Here is a 19,427-nt window from a genome sequence, read left to right on the forward strand (position 1 = left end):
TCAAACTTAGCTACTTTGTATAATATCAGAAGGTCCAATTTAGCATAGAAGATCAGTATAAAGTAGTGTGTTTTCCTACGTACTTTAAAAAGAAAATTCACCTGTATTTTAGGTTTGCTAAATGTATGTAGTTCCGTATTTGAAACAAAAAGAGTGTCATTAAAAAGTTGTAGGCATTGAGTGTATAACACAGGGGTAATTCTTGTAAGGATGGTTGTTTTGCCACAGTTGAATGATTTTATTTTTTTAAAGCTATAAATTTAAAGTTACTTTTCAATGTTTGGCAGATCAACTTCTTTTATTTATCTGAAGTATTGTGTTTTAAATATACTGTGAATTTCTCACCTGGTCTCTTTCCTGACTGTAGTTGTTAGGGTTATGCAGATGATATCACATAACTTTAATTATAGTCTTTGTCATATTAGAGACAAGGTGGGCTAATAATAAGCATTAGATAATAGCCTTCCACTTTTATCCATATGTGACAAATTCTACTAAGGCATATGATACTTGTGATTTAATAAATAGATAGTAGAGGAATGAGTTACAAGGAGATGTTCTAGAGGAGAACTCAGACCACTAATACTATAGCAGGGGACCAAGATACACTCTTAGTTTGTATTTAATGTCTGGCAAAAAATTTTCTTTAATACATAAAAATACAGAGGATAGTATAGCCAACTCTTATGTACATACCCTGCAGAATTAGCAAGTCACTCAATTTTCAGGACTGGAGGAATCTTTAAAGATTATGTAGTCTAGTCCCCAATGACATGCTCAGTTCAACCCAGTGTTCCTGTGAAGCTGTTGTTCTTTATGCAACACTCTGATGGATCTCAATTGGAAAGTTAAGGATTTTAGGTTAGGAGTACAACTCAGGCTGGATTGAGTCTTGGTAAAGGAACTGGGGGATTAGAAGAAAGTTAGTAGGTTTTTATAAGATTCTGGGCAAAAGGTGGTGGTAGTTTGGACTGGTAGCAGTGTATATGTATTTTGAAGATAGAGTTGAGAGATTTTGCTGATGCATTCATGAGGTTTGAGCGACGGGAGCCAAGGTCGATGTGGAGGCTTTTGGCCTGAACCTAAAGGACAGAATGGCTATCAACTGCAATAAAAGAGCTTGGAGGAGAAGCAGGTTTGTGGGGGATCAGGAGCTCAGTTGTGGACACGTTAAGTTTGAGCTGTCTGATAGACTTTCAAGTGGGGATGTTAAGGAGACAGTTCATGTTGGGCCGGGAATTCAGGGGAGATATCTGGACTGAAGCTTTGAGGTTCTTTGGCATATAAATGATACTTAAAATCATGACATTAAATAAGACCACCAAGAGAGGGAGTGTGGGAGGAGGATGTGATCTCCTGGATGCCAAGGGAAGAGTGTTTCAAAGAGGAGAGAGTGATCAGTCAAATGATATTGATAGATCAAGTAAGATTAGGACTGAGGCTCAGCTGATGACTGTATATAGCTCGCTGGAGGTCATTTGAACTTTACAGTTTCACTGGTAAAGTGGTAGGATGGAAGCCTGACTGTAGTGAATTCAAAAGAAAATTAGAGGAGGTATACTGGAGACAATGAGTAGAGACAGCCGTTTTGAGGAGTTGTGAAGAGAAGAAGAACAATGAATGTGGTAATTGGAAAGGAAAATGAGGTCAGGAGAGGATTTTTTTTAAAGTGAAAGAGATAAGAGAATGTTTGCATGCTGTTGGGAGTAATCTAGTAGAGACGGAAGGTTGATGATGCTGATCCTGGAGTGACGTCCTTGGTAGGTGAGAGGAGATGGGATGTGGAAGACAAATGGAGGGATTGGCCTTTCGTTGGAGAATTTTTTCCTCTGGTTCAGGAGAGTTTTTTTCTAGTCTAGTCTCATCTCCAAGGGGAACAAATAACTGCAGAATATGTCACACCGTGAGAGAATTTTGCTCTTTGATGGCCAAAAAGATAATTCTGCCTTAAATTTATTACTACCTGTGAAGCTGTGTTGTAGTTTCAGTACCTTGTTAACTGTGCTCTGGTTTTGACCCTGTATATAGGCATGGTTATTTCTCTCCTTAGGATAGATTCCTGAATATAGAACTACTAAGACAAAGATTTTGGAAAATTAGGAGATTTAAAAAATGCATCGCCATATTGCCTTCCAAATAGGTTATAGCATTATAGAATCCCTCATTTGTATAGAATGTGAATGCCAATTTTTTACAAAATTGAGTGTTATCATTTGTTTATGGTGTTGTTTAATTATTGAATTTTATAGGGAGGAAAATCTTTCAAAGCAAGATACTAGCATTATATAACTAATCGCCTGTATTTTCTTTTAGGACATTATTATTTCATTTTTAAAATTTAAGTGTACCTTTAATTAATTTTGGTGTAAAGTATCCAATTTTATTTTTTAATAATCAGTCATTTGTTAACATTATGTAGTGAATAATCTATCATTTTCCTATTACTTTAGAAGGTTGCTTTGAGGTATATCGAAGTTTTATTACAAACCTGTGTCTGTTTTTGGATTTTCTTTTTTATCTCAGACATTTCCAGTACCTTTCTTGTTCAATATTTCTGTCTACTCTCACATATATAATCTTTAACATGAACTTTGTAATAATTTTCTCAAATTGCATAGAGGAAGATTATACTGGGATTTTAATCAGAATTATGTTAAACTTATAGATTAATTTGGAGAGAATTTACATCTTTACAATATTGTCTTCCCATCTAGAAATATGAAATAATTTTTTCTTTTTAATTATTAAAATGTAAGCTTCCTGGAGGCTAATTTTTGTCTTTTTTTTTTGCTGCCATATCTAGCATTTAGAATTTTACTTGATACATAGTAGGCACTTAATCACTGTTTTTTGAATGAGTAAATTTATTCAAGTTATTTTTTGTCTGTCAATAAAATTTTACTTTGTATAGGATCTGTACAATGTTCTCCTAACAAGTTATCACTCATCATAGGAAACGTATTGACATTTAGTTTGGAGTAGTCAAGCTCTGAATTTCTTAGAGTATCATTTAAAAAATTATTTTTTTATTGAGTTAATGATAGGTTACAATCTTGTGTAATTTCACTTGTACATTAATGTTTGTCATTTGTGTTGTAGGTGCACCACTTCACCCTTTGTGCCCCCCCCTCACCCCACCTTTCCCCTGGTAGCCACTAAACTGTTCTCTTAGTCCACATTTTTAAATTCCTCATATGAGTGGAGTCATACACAGATGATCCTTCTCTAGCTGGCTTATTTCACTTAACATAATTCCCTCAAGGTCCATCCACGTTATTGCAAATGGGATGATTTTGTTCTGTTTTGCAGCTGAGTAGTATTCCATTGTATATATGTACCACATCTTCTTTATCCATTCATCTGTTGATGGGCACTTAGCTTGCTTCCATGTCTTGGCTATTGTAAATAATGCTGCAATGAACATTGGGGTACATAGGACTTTTGGGATTGCTGACTTCAAGCTCTTTGGATAGATACCCAGTAGTGGGATGGCTGGATCGTATGGTAGTTCTATTTTTAATTTTTTTTTTTTTTTTTTTTAAAGATTTTATTTTTTTCCTTTTTCTCCCCAAAGCCCCCCAGTACGTAGTTGTGTATTCTTTGTTGTGGGTTCCTCCAGTTGTGGCATGTGGGACGCCGCCTCAGCGTGGTCTGACGAGCAGTGCCATGTCCGTGCCCAGGATTCGAACCGATGAAACACTGGGCCGCCTGCAGCGGAGCGCGCGAACTTAACCACTCGGCCACGGGGCCAGCCCCTCTATTTTTAATTTTTTGAGGAATCGCCATACTATTTTCCATAGTGGCTGCACCAGTTTGCATTCCCACCAGCAGTGTATGAGGCTTCCTTTTTCTCCACAACCTCTCCAACGTTTGTTACTATTAGTTTTAGATATTTTTGTCATTCTAATGGGTGTAAGGTGATATCTTAGTGTAGTTTTGATTTGCATTTCCCTGATGATCAGCGATGATGAGCATCTTTTCATATGCCTATTGGCCATCCGTATATCTTCTTTGGAGAAATGTCTGTTCATGTCTCCAGCCCATTTTTTGATTGGGTGGTTTGATTTTTTGTTGTTGAGTTGTGAGAGTTCTTTATATATTATGGATATTAAGCCTTTGTCAGATATATGACTTGCAAATATTTTTTCCCAGTTAGTGGGTTGTTTTTTTGTTTCAATCCTATTTTCATTTGCCTTGAAGAAGCTCTTTAGTCTGATGAAGTCCCATTTGTTTATTCTTTCTATTGTTTCCCTTCTCTGAGAAGACATGGTGTCTGAAAAGATCCTTTTAATTCTGATGTCAAAGAGTGTAAATGCTTTTTTGGGAATTATTGAGATAAATTGGCCTATTTATATGATTCATTGTATAATTACTATGTTTATATTCCTGGAATGACCCCTACTTGCTCTTGGTGTATTATTCTTTTAGTATGGTGCTAGATTTGATTTGCTTGGTTTTTTTTTTTTTTTTTGAGGAAGATTAGCCCTGAGCTAACTGCTGCCAATCCTCCTCTTTTTGCTGAGGAAGCCTGGTCCTGAGCTAACATCCATGCCCATCTTCCTCTGCTTTATGTGTGGAATACCTGCCACAGCGTGGCTTTTGCCAAGCGGTGCCATGTCTGCACCTGGGATCCGAACCGGTGAATCCCGGGCTGCCGAAGCGGAACGCGTGAATTTAACTGCTGCGCCTCTGGGCCAGCCCCCTTGGTTTTTTTTTAATACAATTTTTTTCCTATCTCTGTTTAAACAAGTGAAATTTGCCTTTTTTCCTTTTCTTTTTCTTTTCCTTTCTTCTTTCTTCCTTTCTTCAAGGCTTTGGTATCAAGTTAATGCTAATTTCATAAGTGAATTCATTTTCTATAGGATTTTTTTTTTTAAAAGATTTTATTTTTTTCCCTTTTTCTCCCCAAAGCCCCCCAGTACATAGTTGTATATTCTTCGTTGTGGGTCCTTCTAGTTGTGGCGTGTGGGATGCTGCCTCAGCGTGGCTTGATGAGCAGTGCCATGTCCGCGCACAGGATTCGAACCAACGAAACACTGGGCCGCCTGCAGCGGAGCGCGCAAACTTAACCACTTGGCCACGGGGCCAGCCCCATCTATAGGATATTTTTAAGGATTAAAATGTCACAAAGACTAGGGGCAATGCAAACAGTATTCAAAACATTTCTACAGGTTTATTGAGGATGAAGTTAAATGTTAAATTTGAATCTTTGAAAACCATACATTGCAAGAAATCTGGAAATGTAATTGCTCATGTTGTATATATGAAACAAATGATCTTCTCATATACCCTTCATAGTCTTTTACTGAAGAATTAATAATATTCTTGATGTTGTATTTCACAGAGATGTTAAAGAGAAATAATTGCTTTAGGCAGGGCTTCATGGGCTGCTGGTTCTTTGATGGAATCATTAAAATGTGATTGGGATTTTGTTTTCAATTTCATAGGTCCAGAAACTTGAATATTGATACTTTTACCCTAAGCTGTTCTTGAGGACTCTGGATCTTTTTTTTTGAAGAAAATTAGCCCTGAGCTAACATCTGCTGCCAATCCTCTTTTTTTTTTTTTTTTTTTTTTTTTTTTTGCTGAGGAAGTCTGGCCCTGAGCTAACATCTGTGCCCATCTTCTCTACTTTATATGTGGGACGCCTACCACAGCATGGCTTGACAAGTGGTGCCATGTCCGTACCCGGGATCCCCACCGGTGAACCCCAGGCCATTGAAGCAGAACGTGCGAACTTAACCGCTGTGCCACCAGGCTGGCCCTGGGACTCTAGATCTTAATAATACTAGTTAACATTTGAGTGCTTGCTATGTGCCAGACACTGCTTGAAGCACTTTACACATGTTAACTCATGTAAACTCTCACAACAATTCTATGAGATAGGTACTATCTTTATTTTACAGATGAGAACACTGAGGCACAGGGAACTTAAGTAACTCCCCTAAATAGTAAGTGTTAGAACCAGGATTTGACTATCACTGGAACCCACAGGCATACCTTGTTTTATTGCACTTCACTTGATTGCACTTTTAGATATCACATTTTTTACAAACTGAAGGTTTGTGGCAATCCTGTGTCGAGCAGGCCTATCGGTGCCATTTTTCCAACAGCATTTACTTGCTTTGTGTCTCTGTTTCACATTTTGGTAATTCTCACAATATTTCAAACTTTTCATTATTATTATATTTGTTATGGTGATCTGTGATCAGTGATCTTTGATGTTGTAATTGTTTTGGGGCACCATGAACCGTGCCCATATAAGAAGGTGAACTTAGTTGATAAATGTTGTGTGTGTTCTGACTGTTCCACCAACTGCCTGTTCTCTTATCTCCCTCTCCTCTGTCCTCCCATTCCCTGAGACACAACAATATTGAAATTAGGCCAATTAATAACCCTACAATGACCTCTCAAATGAAAGGAAGAGTTGCACATCTCTCTCTTTAAATCAAAAGCTAGAAATGATTAAGCTTAGTGAAAAGCCACGTCAAAAGCTGAGATAGGCCGAAAGCTAGGCCTCTTGTGCCAGTTAGCCACGTTGTGAATGCAAAGGAAAATTTCTTGAAGGAAATTAAAAGTGCTACTCCAGTGCACCCATGAATGATAAGAAAGTGAAACAGCCTTGTTGCTCATATAGAGAAAGTTTCAGTGGTCTGGATAGCCACAACATTCCCTTAAGCCAAAGCCTAATAATCCAGAGCAAGGCCCTAATTCTCTTCTAGTCCTTGAAGCCTGAGAGAGGTGAGGAAGCTGCAGAGGAAAAGTCTGAAGCTAGCAAAGGTTGGCTCATGAGGTTTAAGGAAAGAAGCCATCTCCACAACTTAAAAGTGCAAGGTGAAGTAGCAAGTGCTGATGTAGAAGCTGCAGCAAGTTATCCAGAAGATCTAGCAAAGATAATTAATGAAGGTGGCTACACTAAACAACAGATTTTTTTTTTTAGTTAGGTTTTTATTGAGGTAACATTGGTTTATAACATTAAATAAGTTTCAGGTGTACATCATTATATTTTTTTGTTTGTTTGTTTATTTATTTATTTATTTTTGAGGAAGATTAGCCCTGAGCTAACATCCGTGCCCATCTTCCTCTACTTTATTTGTGGGACGCCTGTCACAGCATGGCTTGCCAAGTGGTGCCATGTCCACACCCAGGATCCGAACTGGCGAACCCTGGGTCACCAAAGCGGAACGTGCACACTTAACCGCTCCGCCACTGGGCCGGCCCCCTACATCATTACATTTCGACTTCTGTGTTGACTACATCATGTTCACCACTCAAAGTCTAGTTGTCATTTGTTATTGTACACATTTGCCCTTTACCCCTTTTGCCTGCCTTCCTCTCCCTTCCCCTTTGGTAACCACCAATCTACTCTCTGTGTCTATGTGTTTGTTGTTTTTGTTGTTTTATCTTCCACATATAAGTGAAATCATACAGTATTTGGCTTTCTTTATCTGATTTATTTTGCTTAGCATAATACCCTCCAGCATGTTGATGCAAATGGCTTGATGAGTGGTGCGTAGGTCCGCTCCCAGGATCAGACCTGGCGCACCCTGGGCCACCAAAGTGGAGTGTGTGGACTTAACCACTATGCCACCAGGCCAGCCCCTAATTTCTCTTTCTGATAGGTTGTTATTAGTATGTAGAAATGCCACAGATTTTTGTGTATTGATTTTGTATCCTGCTACTTTACTGAATTCGTTTATTAGTTCTAACAATTTTTTGATGGAGTCTTTATTGTTTTCTATGTACAGTATCATGTCTTCTGCAAAGAGTGACAGTTTTACTTTTTCCTTTCCAGTTTGGATGCATTTTATTTGTTTTTCTTGCTTAATTGCCCTGACTAGGACTGACTATCACTGAAACCTATATTATTTTAACTGCCTTCTGAAACACATTTGTACTCAGTTCATAAAAGATTGGTCTGGAAAACTAGGATGCTAATTTATTAATTTACAAGGGAGATTATATCTAATCAAGAGTTATATAGTCTGTATATGTAATGATTCTCACCTTTTATTCTAACACTTGCTCTTATATACTTCTTGTCTTCAAACAAAAAAAATTTGTTGAGCTTTATACTTTGTGGTTTGTATTTGAAAAAGAATAAGTATATTGGATATGATTTTTTTAAACTATGAACACCCTAGTTTAGATTCTCATTTCGGTCTGTGGTGCACAAGCAAAGTACCTTGGAATGAGATGAGGAGTCAGGCATATAGAGTATGGTGGAGATGAGACAGAGAAAAATAGCATAGATTGGCAAGGACCTTTATTCTGTGGGATGTAGGAATCCACTGAAGGTTTTTGAACAGGGAGCCAGAGACACATGATCTGGCCAACTCTGTATTTAAATATGAGGACTATGGCAGCAGTGGGAAGGGTGATTTAAAGAGAAGAGAAATTAGAATCCAGGAAATTGGGCCATAATAGATATTTAAACAAACAACGAGTAGGCACTGAATTAGGACAGCAGAAAAAGAACAGAAAGTAAGATGGACTTGTTAAAAAAAAATGGACTTGTTAGCTGACTGAAGGTAGAAGTTTTGAGAGAAAGAAGTCAAATTCATATTGCCCAACTTCCTTTAAAAGGAGTCAGTCGCCACTGTAATGTATATAATAGGTTAAATGTATATAATAGGCTGTTAGAATCATGAAGCTTTAAGCTGTGTGGTCATGACTGCATTTGGTCTTCCTAATTAGATTTGAGAGAGTCTTGACTGACTTATCAGGTGGGTGCTTTTGGTTTTTTTTAGCATAGGGTACTTCTGCAGATGGCTTCTCTCACTCATGATTTTTCTCCCAACTAGTTTCAATTTGGGGGCATTTTTCAGATCTTGCCCTTAGCTATGTTCTTTCTCATCCTGTGTTTCCACCATTTTGGTAGTGATTCTTCACCTTTTATGACTTATGTTCACAGATTCAGTGAATTAAAAGTAATGTAACATTGTTTTTGTTTTCATTTGGGTTGAAGGTTAAGAATTATGTTGTTTCTGACACTTTATCTTACACTTTTCATCTTTGACTGACAGCTGCCATGCAAAGAAAGCCCAAATCATATTCGTCTTCTTTAATGGATCAGATTCCTATCAAATTCCTTATTCGACAGGCTCAAGGGCTGCAGCAGGAGTTGGGAGGTATTTGTTTTACTTGCTTTTTACTGTTGACGTTTATTGGTAAAACATACTTTACTGTTTATAATGTTATAATGTGTAATAGGTGCTCAGTGTTAAAAATTCAAATTGTCTTACTCCCTGCAAACCAACTCTTCCCCCTCAAACCCCCAGCTGTTTTATTTTGGTGTGTAATTTCAGACATTTTTTTCTACAGGTTAAACCATATGAAATTGCAGGTATTTAACTATTTTTGACTTACAAAAATGCCATTTCATATGATTGAGGCTAATAGATACACGAGTAAAAAATTCTTTCTTTAAACTATAAATGGTATTATACCCTCTCTTTTCTGAGGTTTGCTTTTTCCTCTTGGAGTCTTGGAAATCTTTTCATGTCAGTACATGTAGTCTATGTTATTGTTTTTAATTACTATATAATATTCCTGAGCATGAAATTACTGTAATATTTTTAGTGTAAAGCTGTCATAGAAATATGTTTTGAGATTCAATTTTTTTCTTTTTTTAATAATGTTTTCTTTTTTTCTTTTTTAACAATGTGTGAGTGTGGGGTGTTCTTTTTTTTGTTTGTTTCCTTGAAGTTGGAATTTTCTTTTTCTTTCTTTGTTATCGTTGGTTTCAAGGAGGAACGTGAGCCTTCTTTGGTCATCTTTAGCCAGATGTCTTCATTTATTATATCTTTGCATAATCTGTTTCCAAAGAAATGATGTTATATTTGGCAACATTTGGAAACTAACTGTTTTGTTGAAGAGATTATGAAATGTAGATTAATTTGTACTGTTGTAAGCAGTCATTTTTGTGACTGTTTTGGGATAGTCTTAAGTATACATACACTTGTGCATTTAGATTTTTAGACTTTAAATTTATACCACTTTTGATTGTTACAGTGTCTTTTCAAACAGAAACATTAATTCTAAGCAGTTTCTATGAGAAAGGAAGCAGATACTATCCCTATGGGACTAAGCAGTGGTATGGTTGATCTAAGTTGCATAATAAGGGGATGATTGGATCTAAAGTACTTTTATTACTACTAATCTTAAAACTCTGATGATGATAATAGTATAGTAACAACAATATTTATTGAGTATTTATGTGCTAAGCACTTAGCATAGTGGTATTTCATATATCTAAATAGGCATTTTTACAGTATCATCATTTATTTTCTCATTATTGATATTACACAATAATAATCATGAATAGTCAAACTATGCTATCAGCAAAGGTTAGAAACAAGACTGATTTAGAAATAGGAAGGTTTCCCATTCCTTTTCTTGAAGGAAGACAAATGCACCCTCTTGTGGGTATCATCAGTACTGCTTCGGTTGGCTGACATGCTTAGCTGTGTGACATTAATCAATGTCTGTCAGCCTGTTTCCTTACAGTAGAATGGAGACAATATTGCTCACCTTGTAGGAATATTAGGGTGATATGAGAAAATGTACATAAAGTGCCTGAGACCTTTTAGGCACTCCAAGTGAGCAAGTTTAATTTTACCCATCTATAGCAATGATTCTCATCTGGGTTGGAGGAGAGCACATGTTCTCTGATAGAAGCCTGTCAGAATTTCTGAGTGAGGCCTTTTTCAAACCATATATGATCTCACCCAAATGGACATTCTTTTCTCTTCTTTTTCTTTCCTCCCCCTCTCAACTCTTGAACTACTGCTCTGTCAAACCACTTTTCCTGATGGAAGACATTGATATTGGGATAGGGTGGAAGGAAGCTTGAGAACTTTTGATAGAAGTAGTGGTTTCCAGCTTCCTCCTGTGTAACAGATCACTTGGGGATCTTTATTTAAGCAGTTTCCCTGGCTCAACTACTAAACAGAAGTTCCCAAACTGTGGAATGCATGCACAAGAAGTGCAGATTCCTTTGGATTGCTGAAAATGAAAGGGAGCAGGGAGAGGAAGAGAGGAGAGAGAGGATTTTTGTGTTTATAAATGAAGAATCCAATTTACTTCTTGTAAATTTTTAAGGGTTGCATTCTGCTTTACTACGTCTCCTTGCAACTAACTACCCACATTTATGCATTGTGGATGATTGGATCTGTGAAGAAGAAATCACAGGGACTGATGCCCTGTTAAGGCGAATGCTCCTGACTAATAATGCCAAAAACCACTCGCCTAAACAACTCCAGGAAGGTATAGTGAATTGATACTCCTTTTTCCCTTTTAGTAGTGCAGAGATGTCAGGCTCATTGAAATCTTAAAATCATGCAGAATTTCCCTGGGGATATACTAATGTTTTGGTGAATATATTTCAAGTAATTCTCTTTGAGTTTAAGGAGTTTTAGCCATTTCTTTCTGATATGCTTGTATCTGTTTCCTCATAAGTCCTATGTCATATCACTAAACAGGTTGTGTGGTTTTAGGATCTTCCAGAGAAGTCAATCAGAAATAATGGTCAGAAATAAGTGCCATGGAATAGAGCAATGTACTTGTAGTTAATGGATAGTGTTCTAGATCACCGCTGTCAAACAGAAATATGATACAAACCACACATGTAATTTTAAACTTTCTATAGCTATGTTAACAAGGTAAAAAGAAACAGGGAAAATTAATTTTGATAATTATTTTATTTAACCTGATAAATCTAATATATTAGTTCATCATGTAATCAGTATAAAAAAACTATTAATGAGATATTTTACTGTTTTACCATACTAAGTCTTTGCAGTCTGCTGTGTATTTTATACTTTGGGCACATCTCATTTTGGACTAGTTACACTGCAAATGCTCAATAGACAGATGTGGTTAGTGACTATTCTATTGAAGAGCACTGTCCTAGATTTCTTTCTTTTCCCCCTCCCCAAAACCCCAATACATAATTGTATATTCTAGTTGTAAGTCCTTCTAGTTCTTCTATGTGAGCTGCTGCCACAGCATGGCTACTGACAGACGAGTGGTGTGGTTCCCCACCTAAGAACCAAACCTGGGCCACTGAAGCGGAGCACGTCGAACTTTAACCACTAGGTATCAAGAAATTTGAATCTTTCAAATGAATATTATGGGGCTGGCACCATGGCCGAGTGGTTAAGTTTGCGCACTCCACTTCGGTGGCCTGGGGTTTCGCTGGTTCAGATCCTGGGCACGGACATGGCACCGCTCATCAAGCCATGCTGAGGTGGCATCCCACATGCCATGACTAGAAGGACCCACAACTAAAAATATACAACTATGTACTGGGGGGCTTTGGGGAGAAAAAGGAAACAAAAATAAAATCTCTTCAAATGAATGTTACTACCAAAAGCAATATTTGGGTATATTTTCATATTTCAATCAATTTTTAAAATCAGTCTCAGTCTCCAAGGAAATGTCATTTGTCTTTGGGTCACTAATGTGATTTCTAAAATGAGATATTTTTTGTTCTTTATGAAATAACTATGCCTACATAAATTTTTCTTAAGGTCCTTATTTTAAGTATAGCCAGAACTATGGCTAGGATTGAGAGTAAAGCAAGATTGTTTTCTTGATTTGTTTGGCCTATAGTCTGATAGAGCAATGTTACTTCCTCTTTGGTAAGCTGGATAGAATATAGATTATGACTGCTAAATTTTCCTTTTAGCATTTTCAGCTGTCCCAGTAAGTCACACACAAGTGATGCAGATTCTAGAACACTTGACTCTACTCTCTGCCAGTGAACTTATACCATATGCAGAAGTATTAACATCCAACATGAACCAGCTATTGAATTCAGGGGTTCCACGGAGAATTCTTCAAACGGTCAATAAACTGTGGATGGTTCTTAATACTGTGATGCCTAGAAGGTAACTTCAGTGTATTGTTACATGTAAAAGATAAGTGTATAGCAGTGATTATATACAATAACCTAAACTTTACTGTTGAAAAAAATTGTTTAGTATTTAACATTATAAATCCTTTCTGAAGACTACTAATTAAAGAGTTGTTACAACTTTAAGGAAAAGAATAAACTTTATCTTAAGAAAGAGAGAGAGACCTTAAAGTTTTTCCAACTTGAGAAAGTTCTTTAAAGACTACTAATTAAAGAGTTGTTACAACTTTAAGGAAAAGAATAAACTTTATCTTAAGAAAGAGAGAGAGACCTTAAAGTTTTTCCAACTTGAGAAAGTTCTTTAAAAGTGAGTTCTCATGTATAGTCATTTGTGGCTAATTGTGATTTAGATCACTATTGTGTCTTGCATCGTTGCAGTGGCTCCAAATTTTGCTGCACGTTAAAATTACCTGGAGAGCTTTTAAAAATCTTGATGTCCAAGTTGTAACCCATGCCAATTAAATCAGAATGTATGTGGCTGGGAGTCAGGCATTAGTATTTTTTTGAAGATTCCCCAGTTGATTCCAGTATGCAGTAAAGTTTAGGGAATGCTGGATTAATTATTTTGTCTTTAGTCAAATGAGTCTCTGCTGGTCCACAGATGGCATCGAAAACACCTGGTCAGCTCTGAAAACAGAATACTGGGCTGGACTTCCCTGAGATTTTGATTTAGTAAATCTGGGAATATTTATACTTTTTCAATTTTTTACTTATATCAAATTAATAAATGCACATAAGTTAAATAGTATATAAGGTTTGCCCACACCTTCCCATTTAGACTCTTGCTCCCCAGAGACAACTATTTTCAGCTCTTTTATCTTTTTATTTTTGCATTTGTATCCCCTCATGTATCTCAATAATATGCTTATAATTACTATGATTTTCTGACTTTTCAAGTTAGAAATTTTCTTTTGACTTCCTACTGTACAAGATGAAGATTTAGCACTCTTTCTTGCTTCCTCCCCTATGAGTCCCTCTTCCTCCATTTCTCCCAACACAGTTATATCAAAATTTTTGGTTAAAGCAATATTCAGTGTGCATATTATGACTACATAAGTGTTATTTATAGTTGACCTATGTGCTATCCTTTGATTACAATTTCTTTCTTATACAACTGCCCTCCTCACTTATACAACTTACGCAACTTATACGACTTATACTTATCTTGCACAACTGTGCACCCCACACTCAAACTCTGAGTTAATACTTCCCTCTTTTCCATTTGCTCAGGGTTTTTTTTTTGTATCAGTAACTAATTCATCCCCAGACTCCATTATGAGGGGAAATTTACTTTACAATTAGTTATAACACATCAAGTAACGTATCAGTAACATTTTTTTTCTTGGAAACGTTCCTTTCAGAGCCTTCCATCCTCATGTTTCAATCTGGGACATGCACAGTGGCCGTCCTGGAATTGCGTTTGTCTCTCTTTGTTGGATACCGTGTTTTTCTTGGTTTAGTTCCTCATTTTAGTGAGTAGAACTCATACTCAGGTTGCTTCCTGAGAAAGGGTGTTTGAGAAACTTATTTTTTTTTGAGACTTGCATGCATGAAAAGGTTTCTATTCTTTCACTCACATGTGATTGATATTTAGCCTGGATGTAGAATTCCAGTTCGTCGTTCCTTTAAGAAATTTGAAGGCTTCGTTCTATTGAACGAATCAGAGCTTCCCTTATTGCTATTGAATAATCATATATTACACCAATTCCCAACCTTTGTATGTGACCATTGTTTTTCCTCTCTTAAAGGTTTTAGTTTTTTTTTCTTTCACTGTTTTCTGGAATTTCATGGTGAGGTATTTTGGTGTGGCTTTTTTTTTATTCATAGAGCTGGGCACTCGGTTGGGTTTTTTTTTAGTCTGGGTACTAATGCCTTCATTTCTATGACATTTTCTTTTATATTTTTTTTCCTTCAATAATTTCTTTCCCTCAGTTTTCTGGATTTTTTTGAGATTTGGATTTTAAATCTCTTGTTCTTATTCTCTGATTTTCTCTTCTATTTTTTAATCCATCTTTTGAATATACTTTCTGGGTATTTCCTCGATGTTATCTCCTGATTTTTCCTTTGAATTTAGAAAAATTTCTGTTTTATTCTTAATTTCTAAGAGCTCTTTCTTATCTGAATATTTTTAAATGCCTTCTGTTCTTGTTTCAAATATGAAATATTCTGTCCTTTAAGGATATTAATTATAGGTTTTTAAAAAAAAATTCTTCTCATCCTTACATTCTCTTGTTTCTTTGGAGTTGCTTTTTTTCTGCTTGTATATTTTAATCCTTTTCAAAGTAGAAATCTTCTTTCTGTGTTTAATGATTTTTTGCCATCCACTCATATTAAAGAGTGGGGAAGCTGTGTATGTGCAGTGGGGCTTATGGGCTCCTGGGCTTCACTGGAAGAGATCAGGTACTTTCCATATTGGCATATCTCTCAGTAATTCTGATGTACTGCCAGGTTAGTAACTACTTATAGTCTATTGATGTCTCATCTCAAAGTGGCATCTCACATTGAGATTTCATGATGACAAATACAGAACAGTGACTTAATTTATGAGGCCAGATATAGTTTCAAAGTGCTTTGATAAGTATTATTTCATTTACAGGTATTATATTCCTATTTTACAGACAAGGAAAGTTACAGAGAGGCTCAATGACTTATACAAGGTCTTATAAAGCATGGTATAACTGAGGTTTTAATTCAAATTTTTATTTTATATGCCATGATTATTCCATTACAACTGTGAGGATTTTTGAAACTACTCTGTTTACTGTTTTATCTTCATTTGTTTTAGAGACATAATAATAGGTTAGATCTTTGTAGGTTTTAATTTTTTCAAGTTCATTCACACTTGTTTCCTAATTTTTTCCTGAATGTATCTTTCTAAGATAGAAAGGACTGGATGGCTACAGGTTTCAATTATAATATAGTTGTTTTTGTTTTTGAACGTGTGATTATTTTCTCATCAGGCTCTGGGTAATGACAGTTAATGCACTTCAACCTTCAATAAAGTTTGTAAGACAACAAAAGTATACTCAGAATGACCTGATGATAGATCCTCTTATTGTCCTAAGATGTGATCAGAGGGTACACAGGTACGTGTCATTTGAGTTTCATTTTTATTATAGAGTTACACTTTGGAGAGTCAAAAGAAATTGAAGAAATTTAGTTTAATCTTATATCTTAGTGTTCTTGCAGATAACTGGCAGTATGACCTGTGAGGTTTTCTGGTTCTTTTTAGTTATCTATATTCATGAACTATATATTCAATTTAATATTTAATATGTGATTAGTAAAACCTAGCCTCAAAGAAATGTCTTTCTCGGTTTTGGCAACTCTCAATAACAGCTGTTCCTTCTCTTAGAGGTAAGAGCAGTAAAGAATATTACTATTTCTGCTAGCATTGTTGAAAAGCTTCATTGTGAGCCATTACGTGGACTAAAACTGTGATCTTTGGTGATATTAGCTTCATTGATCAGACATTTGTCTGTAATTCCTTGCCAGTTGCTGAACTTAATTGCTTTGAAGGCTTCACCTCAAGAGGCAGAATTAACGAATTCACATCATTAATATTTGAATTTCCAGTTGCTGTGTTAAGTAATATTGAAGATGCACAAGTTGAAGGGCTTGCCTGTAAAGTGATTATTACTTGCGTGGGTAAATAAGACGAAGAGAAGTTAAATAATATGGTCATGTGCAAATAAATGGTATGGTAAATGAATGCTGTTAAAAGTTCAGGAAACATATGGAGGAGGTGGGACCTGAGCAGTATTTTAAAGGATGGAAATAGACTTTAGATGAACAGATGAACTATAATGATGGGAGTTAGGGGGTCAAGGAAGATATTGTGAGGAAAAATGAAAAAGGTTTGGATTGGAGGGGTAAATTTTTGAGAAGAAAACACTTTAGGATTGGAATGTTAGGTTGGAGTGAGACTGTGGAGGGCCTTGAATGTAGGCTAAAGAGGTCATTTAGGCTAAGGTAACTTAAGAAGAGAAACTTTGCGTTAGACAGTTTAGAGGGGAATGAAACTGGAGTAAAGAAGACTAACTAGGATACACTATGAATATACTCATCTGTCCTCAACCCTGGGGATGACAGTCTTGAAGTGACACAACGTGCAAAATCAGCCAGATATGGTTTGGCGAGATCAAGGTCTCACAGGAAATAGGAATTAGAAGAATAAACAGTATAAATGACGTTATCTAATAAAAGGAAAACAACAGTAATTAACACTTCTACAAAAGAGCCACTTCTAAAACAATTTATCAGTGTTAAAAATCCACTTAAGTAGCTAACCTTTTTTTTTTTTACATTGCGTGTCATCCTTGTGCAGGGGCCATACTAATCTTCACTGTATCGCTCCAATTTTAGTATATGTGCGCCGAAGCGAGCACAGTAGTTAACCTTTTACCTGAATTGCTTCTGTTTATTCAGGAAGTTGTTACATTATGCTATCATAATGTATGTAATGTTTTTATAACCTGGATTTTTCACTTAACAGCTTGTGAACCTTTTCTCATGTTAATAGATATTCTTACATTAATTGGCTACATGGTATTACACATATATGTGCTGTGCTTAATCCAATCCCCTATTGCTGGATATTTTGTTTATTTCTATTTTTTGTTATTATCAGTAGTGCTCTGGTGACTATTCTGTGTACTGGGTTTTTCCTGAGAACAGATTCTTAAAACTGAAATTATTGGGGCAAAAGTAACATGCTCATTTTCAAGAATTTTGATTCATATTTTCATTCTGCCATCCAGAAAGGCTGAACCAGTTTACATTCCCATGGCAATGTCTGATATTATACAATTTTATGTACTATTTTATATAATATTTTCCAGTTTGACAGCTGAAAAATAGATTCCCATTTTAATTTATATTTTAGTTAGATTGAATATTTTAATATATTTATTGGCCATTGGCATTTTTTTCTTTATATTTTAGCCTTGATTCTTAGTGGAATGTTTATCTTTTTTGAGTTAAATAGTCTTTATCTACAAAGGATATCAGCTCTTTGTACATATAGTGCATTTTTCCTTTATTGTTCTATTGTTTTTCTTTTTAATTTTATTTTTTAAAATTTAATTTTTTACTACGTGATCATTCACATGGTTTTTAAAAATATGAAACAATATAAAAACATATACATATATAAAAAAATATGATGTTTAGGATTTGCTTTGAACTAACCCAGTGGTGGTCATGGGAAAGTGGATGCAATATAGATGAAATAAGACTGCCCATTCAGGGCCGGCCCGGTGATGCAGCAGTTGGGTTCGCACCTTCCGCTTCTTGGCAGCCCAGGGTTTGCCGGTTCGGATCCTGGGTGCGGACATGGCACTGTTTGGCAAGCCATGCTGTGGCAGGCATCCCACATATAAAAAAAGTAGAGGAAGATGGGCACGGATGTTAGCTCAGGGCCAGTCTTCCTCAGGAGAAAGAGGAGGATTGGCAGTAGTTAGCTCAGGGCTAATCTTCCTCAAAAAAAAGACTGACCATGTGTAGATAACTGTTGAAGCTGGCTGATGAATTCTTGGAGGTTCATTATAATATTCCCTCTTTTCTGATATATGAAAGTTTTCATAATATACATTAATAAATGAACAAACAAGAAGAATAACAACAAGAAAAAGGTGTACAGGGAAAAGTCTTGTTCTCTCTCATAGCCAGCATGCTGCCATTGTTAAAGCAAAATTTCTCTTTGGACTCTTGACCAATCCCAGTTCTATCTCCAGAGGAAACTTTGTTGTCACAGTGGTGTGTATGTAGCTCTACTTTCTATGTATTTACAAATTTATAAATAGAAATATTTACCTTTTGTTTCAGGTGGTTTTAAAAAACATATGTAGTATTATATTGTAGGCATTCTTTTGTTCTTTTTTTTAAAACTCACTGTTCTCAACATGTTTTCCATATTAGTATGCATAGTTCTAGCTCATTTGTTTTAATTGCTGCATAATATTCCATATATAGATTACCAGGCCTATCCTCCAGAGACTGATTCAGAATGTCTGGAGTTGGGCTTGGGACTTTTTGTTTTAAATAAGTACTCCAGGTGATTTTTATCTTAAATTTAGGGAAACACTCCCATAGTTTATTTAACCATTGACATGGCTTTTTCAGTATACATACATGTTTATTATAGGAATTTGGATATTCAGAAAACCCATTGGCATACTGATGGACATTTAAGCTGTTTCCAGTGTTTCAATTAGGAACAAAGCTATACTGCCCTTTTATGCACACATGCTAGTTCTCTCTGTAATAGACTCAGAAGTGGCATTGTCAGGTTTTTCTAAGGGCTTTTAGTGGTTACTAATTTGTCTTTTTTTGTATCCTTTTTTACATTTAATTCTTATATCCTTATCTCATTTAAATTTAATCTATAATAGTCTTTGAGGAATGAATAACTGTACTTATTTTATAGATGAGGAAACTGAGGCTTAGTAAATAAAGCACTCTTGGAATACAGAGTTGTCTTGCTGTCTTGCTCCAAAGAACAAACAGG

At 35.9% G+C, this 19,427-nt stretch overlaps 1 protein-coding gene and 1 non-coding gene across 5 annotated transcripts in view; one reads left to right on the plus strand and one right to left on the minus strand.

Moving 5' to 3' along the window:
- The window catches only part of INTS2 (integrator complex subunit 2), a 50,272-nt gene that overhangs the window by 23,374 nt on the left and 7,471 nt on the right, over positions 1 to 19,427 (plus strand). For all 4 annotated transcript variants that reach the window (XM_005597541.4, XM_001503757.7, XM_070227531.1 and 1 more), the window contains exons 16-19: positions 9,027 to 9,131; positions 11,104 to 11,268; positions 12,692 to 12,893; positions 15,880 to 16,005. In XM_005597541.4, the coding sequence (XP_005597598.1) occupies positions 9,027 to 9,131; positions 11,104 to 11,268; positions 12,692 to 12,893; positions 15,880 to 16,005 (598 nt within the window). The remainder of the gene's footprint in view (positions 1 to 9,026; positions 9,132 to 11,103; positions 11,269 to 12,691; positions 12,894 to 15,879; positions 16,006 to 19,427) is intronic.
- On the minus strand, positions 17,202 to 17,307 carry LOC111775824 (U6 spliceosomal RNA). The gene has a single exon (XR_002811803.1). It is a non-coding gene; the product is annotated as a U6 spliceosomal RNA (small nuclear RNA).

This window comes from Equus caballus, chromosome 11 (assembly GCF_041296265.1).
Source record: "Equus caballus isolate H_3958 breed thoroughbred chromosome 11, TB-T2T, whole genome shotgun sequence".
NCBI classification, from domain to species: Eukaryota; Metazoa; Chordata; class Mammalia; order Perissodactyla; family Equidae; genus Equus; species Equus caballus.